Genomic DNA, 8,590 nt, shown 5'->3' with positions numbered 1-8,590 from the left:
GACCCGCCTTTCCCATTCACCTGCTCCACTCCTCAGCCCTTCGAGAAGCTTCCTCTCCTCTCCTCCCCTCTCCATGCTGAGAAGAAGTCGACGCGGCCGGGATTCCAAACTGCGGATTTGTTTTTCCACGTCGCTATTTACTTTTTCACGCCGGCGTGCACAGGATGAATGAGGAAGGAAAGCTCGAAGGGTGAACCGACGACGACTTGCCTCTCTCACCCTTATTTCTCCCTTTCTTCCTTCCTTTCTCTTCTCCTTTTTCTTCTTTTCTTTTTTATTTTCCTTTTCTTCATCCCCTCCTTCCTCGAATTCCATTCGAATGGGCGCGTTTCTTTTCCATCGAAGCCCAATGATGAATGGTTATTGGAATAAAGTTATGCCGATGCTAATGTTGCGAAACGTTTCGAAACTGGGTGAATACGATTTTCTACCATTGCGCCGCGTTAACATCTCGTTCGAAAACACTTTTGTTTTCACCCCGTGGTCGATTAAATGTAGCAGGAAATCGTATTATTGCTTCCCAATCGATACTTTTCGACAGGTATAACTTTTGTGAGGATTAGTGATTTGGATAAAATATTTTTAGTGTATTTTTGGACGAGATTTTTCTATATACGATTATTTTATGCAAATCAATCTCAATAAAAAGTAATCTCAGAATTGTGGCTTTAATACGAGACGAAAGAATTATTTATTTCTCAATTGTTGCTAGGATTTGTTATATAGTTTTATTTAAAATATTTATTTTTGAATAAGAAAATTCGAATCGTTATCGATAATATCGATCGAGAGTATGATCCTTTTATAATATCAATTATTATTTCGTCTTTGAAATTGATAAATTATAGCCTCCTGAGATAACTTTTTTCCTGAAATATCGTGGTTATGGAGGAAAGGAAGCACGGAAGCTCAAAGCTCTTCCGTTTCCAATTTCTGGGTCAGCCGGCTAAGAGTTTCCTCGTTTCGAATGATTCGTAGGATCTTTAGGGAAGAAGATCGGGAAAACGTGGTGGAAGATTAAACACGCCTACGAGCTCTGTGTAATCGAACCAGCTTGCTCTTCGATCGTTCTAAATTCCCTGGCGATGAGTCGTTCAAAGGAACACATCGTTCACACCCATATAAATGTGAAAAGGTTAGTGTGAGATCATCGACGACGAGTTTCTTTTCTTTTCTTTTCTTTTGTCTTAAATCGTGACATTTTTATTCCCTTCCATAAGGAATAATGAGGAAAATAATGTAATTTATCCTCTATTTCATCAATTCGAACAAATGTCACACTGTAAAAAAAAATATACATTATTTTATTCATATTTTACTTTCTTCAGTTTGCAAAATATTATTTATCAAATAGTATCTAAAAAGAAAAGAATTAAGGAGATAAATATATAATAACACTTTCCTTGATATTTATACAATAAAATCAGAAATATTTGAATCAATAATTGATACCATTATCAATGGAATAAATCCATCGATAACGAAACTCCATGACACTCTATTTCAACAGACATCAGCCTGTTGCATACCATCAGCAAAACATTCTAACTAACGATGAAACGATTCTCTCTCTCTCTTTCTAACCCTACCCGCAATCTCGCCGAGGGGGCGAGTCGTATTCGCTGAACAGGGGAAAAAGTTGCCAAGGAAATCCCTCGTTACCTTCGTTCTTTATTACACGGCCGTGCACGCGTATTTCTCTTTCTTTTTTTTTTTTTCGTTCGATATCCTCCGAACAAGCCGGATCGTGCCTCAAAGGAGGAAATCCTAATAAAAAGCAAGCGATGGAACGGAAACGAACGAAGAAAGTTAGGGGTCCTTGGAGAGGGAGTAAGACGAGGGTGTACCTCCACCCTTTTTCGATGCTCGTAGAAATTCCGTGGCGTTCTATCACGGGGCGAAACGCCGTAAGCAAAGTGGCACACGCCCCTGCACAACCGTACATAACCGTGGATGTAGATAAGGCGAGAGTAAAGTGTAATGTATCCTCGCTCGAATGGAATGAAAATTTATGCCACGAGTGGCTGGCTTTCGGCCTCGAATTAAATTCTTGTATTACGTTCGATTTTCATTTTTCCCCTTTTTTTCTTCTGTTTGTTACAGGGACAAAGTGTTCAGGCTGAATTTGAGCAACATCAGTCATTCCAACTGTGAGGTGAGTAATTATGTTTTGATTTATAGCCGCTCTTCTTAGAATTTATTGCATCTGTTTGTTTTGAAACGACCAGATATCTGTTTGTTTTGCGTTTCGTTTATATATTTGAGGATGAATTGGAATTGCATCTCTATTCAAAGGATAAAAGAATCGTAAATTTGCAATATATCTTGGAAAAGACATTAGATTTAATTAAGAAGGGTGAAAGTGAATAATAAAGAATTGCCAATAAAAATATCTGTATTAGATTTAAATTTTAAAAGCATTGTTTTAAATATTATAACGCGAGATTATGTATGCAAATTTTTGTTCACTTTGAGAGGGTGAAATGAATATTTAAAGTTTTAATGGTTTTCATCGTTTTTTAAATGCGTATAAACTTTATGTTGGTATGAAATAGAGCAAAACTTTAAATGTATAAAATGTTCAAATTTAACGTTCTTTATTATTCTGTTGTAAAAAAAATATTTTCTGGCGAAATTGTATTTAAAAACGTGAAAGACTGCTGAAACTTTGAGGGTAGATTTCACAACCTCAAAGAGATCTTCCGTTGAAAATAAATTGCTCTATGTATTTATTCTATATAGACACGAATTTTCGTGAAAATTACGATTTTCAGAAAAACTAGATATATTTTATTGCATAATTTTCATTTCGCGAATATATTAACTGATAATTTCAAATTTATTGTTATTAATATTTAATGCATATTTTGATAAAGATTCCTTATTTTCTGTGACTTTGGTAAATGGTTCGTTCATGGTTGAATTATTTTTTAAATGGATCATTTTTACTGAAATATTATCCTCTCTCCTCCGTTGGAATAGTTTATTACCGGTAATATAATTGACAATTTCTGGAATTTTATATGATATTAAAGTTTCTGATCATAGTGTCTAATAACTTTTAAAGTCAGTTTCAAAAGTTTCACGATGGAAGGAAGTAAGTTGCAGTGAAAACTTTAAAACACTCTTAGAGTGATCAAGTATTATCTATAGTAGCTATGAAAATGAAAAGAGCCCTATAAAAAATTCCTCTTATGAACGAAAATGATACTCTTCGACAAAAAGATATACTTAAATACCACAATTATTAATGAAGATTAAATGATCTTACAAAAATAATTAACATACCTCATTATTTACCGCATTACTTTAAATTTTTCAATTAACGAATCTCAAAAATGCAATTGATTGATAATATAAACGATTGAAAGTAACCAATCTTTATTTAATCGATTCTTAAAATCAATTAAAGAAATAATCGCGCCATTTTTTAAAACGAATACGATATCAACTTCGTTTTCACGAAACTCTTCATCCCTTTCTACTGTTCATCATTTTACCCCCTGTTGTTCCTGATGGATACACGCAGGGATCGCACAGCTGGCAACGAAACAACAAAAGTAGTAATTTACATTTATAACCTTCGTCCGCCTCGAATTCAAGTTGGCGCAATAAAAGTGAATCTACATGCAGGATCTTACTGGAGACATTCTTCGCGCGCCATTTTGCGCGAATAGACCATGTGTAACCATCCCCTCTCGAGGGAACATTTTAATTCTCTTGGAATACGTATTTTTACATATTTTCTTAATATTTGTTTTCCTTTATATTGTTGTCTCAATCTAAATCTAATAGGTTTCTGTTTCGATCAGAATCTCTTATATTTATCAACGATCGATTTAATTACAAAAATCTTTTGATTTCTATTTTATTCGAGGAGAAGAATCAGTCGGAGATTTTTGATTGGGAGAACGAAGAAAAGAAATCAATATTTCAAACGTTCATTATTGGAATTCATACCTAAAATTTCACAAACAACTCTCTGCTATTTTCTTTAAAAAAATATTCATCCTATCAAATGTCTAATTCGAACAAATAACGAACAAGCGTACCGAAACCACCTTCTGTCGCGGCATCACGCTTCGATTAGCATCAAAAAAACTTGGTGTAACGCTTGACCCCTTCCCTCCCCCTTCCTCTCTCCTCTCCGTGGACGATAAAACTTCGTTCTGCTCGTAAATCCAAAAAACGTTCTTCGTCGTTCCCCATAAAACTGTCAATCATAACGGTCGAAACGTCGCCTACATCATCGCGACAGCTGACGACTCCTCTCTCTTTCCTCTAAGCGATCCATTGTAGACGAACGGTGCGTGTCCCGATTTTTCCACGCACTCTTTCTTTTTCACCACTCTTTTCTTCCATTCCGGTTGGATAAATACACGCGAGTCGCCGAACGAAACGTTGGAAACAATCGACATTCAGTTTAATGTAACGCCAGCTTGGAAAATGGACGTCATGGAATGAAATTTTTGTAAAATTTTTTTTTATTTTTGCACAGAGATCGTGATTTTTTTCTTTTTTCTTTTTTTCGATTTTACATTGTATATCCGATATCACGCGCGATGAGAGGGAAGTTTAGTGTGTTTGGGGAGAAGAGGGATTTTTTTTTTTTAGGGGAATTTTGATACTTTGGCAAAGTTGATTCGGTTGAGTGTTGTTGGATCGTATTTGTGTTTGACATAGATAAATAAACAAACAAGATTTTTAATATCTTGACATATAGTTTATAAGATAATAGTTTTTTAACCCATATTTTTAACTATAACACATTTTAACACATGTTTTTAACTATAAGCAATCGTATTATGAACTTTTATCCTCCACATAATTATTTAGTTGAACACTAAAATAGAATCACTCAAAATTGCTACCTTCATTCATATACATCCATAATAATCTACCATATTCAAATTTTCTCCCGTTCAGAAATTCCTCTCGTTAAAACTAACTCCAAATAATCAAGTTCTTATTTAACGAAATAGAAATTTTCCCATCTCTCATCTTCCCAGCTCAAGAATAAAGAAGAGTGCATGCAGTAATGCGCCCTAAACCAGCATAATTGCACGAATGAAACAATTGCAATCTCCTTTACACGCCGCTTTGAAATCGGGTCCACGCCCGATTCGTTCGGCCGGAACCGTTCGCATCTCGTTCAATTTTTCGCGCGCTCAGGTGCGCTTCCTGTTGAGCGGCGGCCAAGCATCGCCGCTCGTTTTCCACGGACACGATCCGTGGTCCGTTCAACGAAGATTGAATCGGAATTGCTTTGTCGAAACCGAGGTAGGCGATAGGTAACCGTGGTCACGATGCAGTCCGATCCCGCCGGCCAGGGAAAGGAAAATTGCTTTTTAACCCTGTCCAACCGATCGCGAGTCTCGAGATGGCGCCACTGTGTGCAATGGTTTTTAGAAAGGCCGAAATCTCGTTCGCGCGTCTTTTTGCCTTCTTTCCGTAGAAACGTCTCCATCGAGATTTCCATTAACTCTCATTCCGCTCGTTTCTCGATCTCTTCCTCTGTTTCCGCCTGTCCTTTTGTCCATCTACTCGGATCGGGTCTATCTCGAACGGCCAAACGGTTTCACTTTCGATTCGACTAGGGATGGGAAGTCGACGGCCCAGGGAATAGATTTCTCACGAAACGACGTTTCATCTCGATTGTTATTGATATTGGACTGTTTATTGTTATTGAATTATCTTGGAAGAGCGTGTTCCGTTTCGTTGTTTCATCGAATTGTTATTTCGTGAACGGTATTATTATCGTGTTATTATTGTTCTTTTTTTGATATTTGAAAATTATTCTTGGAAAAATGAATAAAACTTCATGGATAATTTATCTGCTTTTTTTAAACACCGTTACGTTCTCTATCTATGATTTTAAATCTTACAGTAATTCAAGTATCGCGATTTTCACATTAAAAATTCGGAAAATTCATCGATATCCTCTCGAACGTATATATCAAAGTTGCGAGGTTATTCGAAAAAAAGTTAAACAACTTTTATAGCCGATGAAAAGATCTCTACGCGGCATTTCGGGATTGAAATACAAATACACCCGAGCCACGATCGCTATATCCATCGTAACATAATCATCTTGTAAAACAATATTTCTCCCCGTCACTCGCCGTTCCAATCGTCACGTCAATTTTCCCCTGGAAAAATTTCAATTTCCAAACCCGTCCCGCACAAAGCGGGCTGGGATTAAGAACCATCGGCGTGTGACAGGCGCGAGAAACACGATACGCGGCTGTTTTACGTGGATTCAATTTACCATTCGCGGACGAGGCCGGCCGATCATAATTAAAGAAAAAAAGCCGTGCCGGAAACACGATCCGCGATGGCAATGGCCGTGCCGCTCCATCGAAAGAACGAAACTCGAGCGATGAACCCTTTTTTCCACCTGGCATATACCGTCCAGTGATCGGCCGTTGTTCTCCGCTTTTAAATTATTTTTTCGTGTCCTCGCAATCGTCACATCTGGCCGTACAGGCGAATGGGAAAAATGGAGGGTCGCCTCTCTTTCCTTTTCTCTTCCACCCTTTAACGTTATTTCTCTCTTCCTTTCTTCTCCCCCTCTCCCTTCCTTTTTCTGATTCTCTATTTGGGGTGGTTTTCGGTTTCGCGACAGGTGGCACGGGCAACGATACGTTAGCCGAATAATTGCGTTTTCGAATTGTCGTTTTCCTCCCCTATAGAGGAGCGTCGTTTCGCCGTTCTTTGTGCCCGCGCCCGTGGAAACCAGTATCGAGAAAGGAGACTTTTTCTTTTCCTACCCGCCGGTCGAAACTCTTCTCTCTCTCCCCTCCCTCCCCCAGGGAGGAGGAGGAATCCGGTGGTGGAATTCAATGGCCGATTTCAATGGACTGTGGAAGGTAAAGATACGTGAAAAGCTACTACTCGAGGCTACGAGTCCGATATCTCGAAAATTGTTTTCTCCAACGTTCCCCCTCCGCCTCCGCCTCTATCTCATTTTTCTTCTCCCCTTTCCTCTCCTTATTTCCGTTTCCTCTTTGCGTTTCGGTTTTTCTTTTCTTCTTTTTTTTTTTTTCGATATCGGAGCCAGTTTCTTTTCTCTTCTCTTCTCTTCTCTTCCCCTTTTTGCGCGACAATGAATTTCAAGGAATTCGAAAATCCTTTATCTTGAAGAATTTTTCGTCCCTCATCTCTCTCTCTCTCTCGTCGGTGTTTTTCAATTTATGGGGTTACAATCCACTCAAAATTTAATAACGCTCCATGCTCTCAGTTATCATCAATAACTGCGGCTCTTCTCCTCTTGTTCCTTTCCACACTTTGTCGTCTGGATACCAGGGCGACACTTTGCCAGGATTGTGGCGTGTTCGCGCGATATTGCGCGGAAGAATAACGCCATATCGAAATTATTTCCCCTTTATCCTCAGTGATCGATAAAGCCTCGTATTTCATAACGAATTTACGTCGATTTGTACATCTCGATACGGAATTTTAAAATAATTTTGAGATACAAGGGATTCTTCGAATAATATGAATGATTTGAGTAAGCTCGATTTAACGATAAAAATATTTTAATTTTTTAACAATTATTATTTATCGATTAAATACGAGTTATAACTCGATGTTTAAGATGATCCTTGCTTTTACCAGAACGTGATGTGTTTAAAGTTGATGAACGTGAACGGTTAGACCGGTAACAATAAAATTCCATCGCGGAGGTTGACATTGCCGCAAAGTTTAGTTCCATGGAGAATATCCAGCGAATGTGGTTTCGACTTTGTTCACCGCGACACCGTCATGGCGTGACCAAACATTAACACTACCTATCGTTTCACTTTTCGTGGCACACGCCGATGTCAATTTCTCCCAGAGATATTCTATTTTCCTTTCTTTCTTTTCATCTTCGAAATTTCATTTCTATCTCCATCCAATAACACAAAATATTTTTCCCAGTTTCGTAACTCTTTTTAAGTAATTTGTACGTATTTTGATCGGATCCAAATTGATCCAATTTCTCGATCCATTAGTCTCAATTGTGAAATAATAACACGAATCATCGTAAGCGAATAAAAGATACGACATTTATCTTCGTGAATTTTTATTAACTTCCTAATAGTCGTAGCCTCGCCTTGCGCGATACGTTCAATTACAAAAATGTGTATTCCAATATCGAGCCCCACGTAAGAACGAGCGAACAATAGAATAGCTCTATACCCAATTCCCATTTCCGATTTCAATTTTACCCGTTAATAAATGCAAACTACCCCGTCCCGTGGAGGGTTTTGGTCCATCCGTTCCTCGAAACTTCCGTGTTCCCTCGTGCCATTACGAACTTAGATCCGAGGAAGAGGAAACAACGAGAAGTAGGAGGAGGTGGAAACTCTCCGCCCGAAAACTTTGCACAGCCACGCTGGAGGAGAAAGTAAAAATCCAAGGGCGAGGGAGGGAGGGGTTAACTCGATCCCGGGTTGGCCGAGGGCATGGATCGGGGGAACGTGAAAAATTCGCGAAAGTTGGCCAGGCGCTGTAACAGGCGGGCACCGGTTACAATGAAATCCCATTGCGGGGCCGGTGTCGCCACCGCAGAGTTCGATTCCATGGAGAATTAACGGGAATGGGATTT

At 38.6% G+C, this 8,590-nt stretch overlaps 1 protein-coding gene across 3 annotated transcripts in view; it reads left to right on the top strand.

Moving 5' to 3' along the window:
- The window catches only part of LOC102673581 (semaphorin-2A), a 259,910-nt gene that overhangs the window by 211,466 nt on the left and 39,854 nt on the right, over nt 1-8,590 (top strand). For all 3 annotated transcript variants that reach the window (XM_031514004.1, XM_031513998.1, XM_006608692.2), the window contains one exon: nt 2,104-2,155. In XM_031514004.1, the coding sequence (XP_031369864.1) occupies nt 2,104-2,155 (52 nt within the window). The remainder of the gene's footprint in view (nt 1-2,103; nt 2,156-8,590) is intronic.

This window comes from Apis dorsata, unplaced genomic scaffold (genome assembly GCF_000469605.1).
Source record: "Apis dorsata unplaced genomic scaffold, Apis dorsata 1.3 scaffold_44, whole genome shotgun sequence".
NCBI classification, from domain to species: Eukaryota; Metazoa; Arthropoda; class Insecta; order Hymenoptera; family Apidae; genus Apis; species Apis dorsata.
The sequence above is the reverse complement of the archived record's forward strand: the minus strand, read 5'-3'. Positions and strand labels throughout refer to the sequence as shown.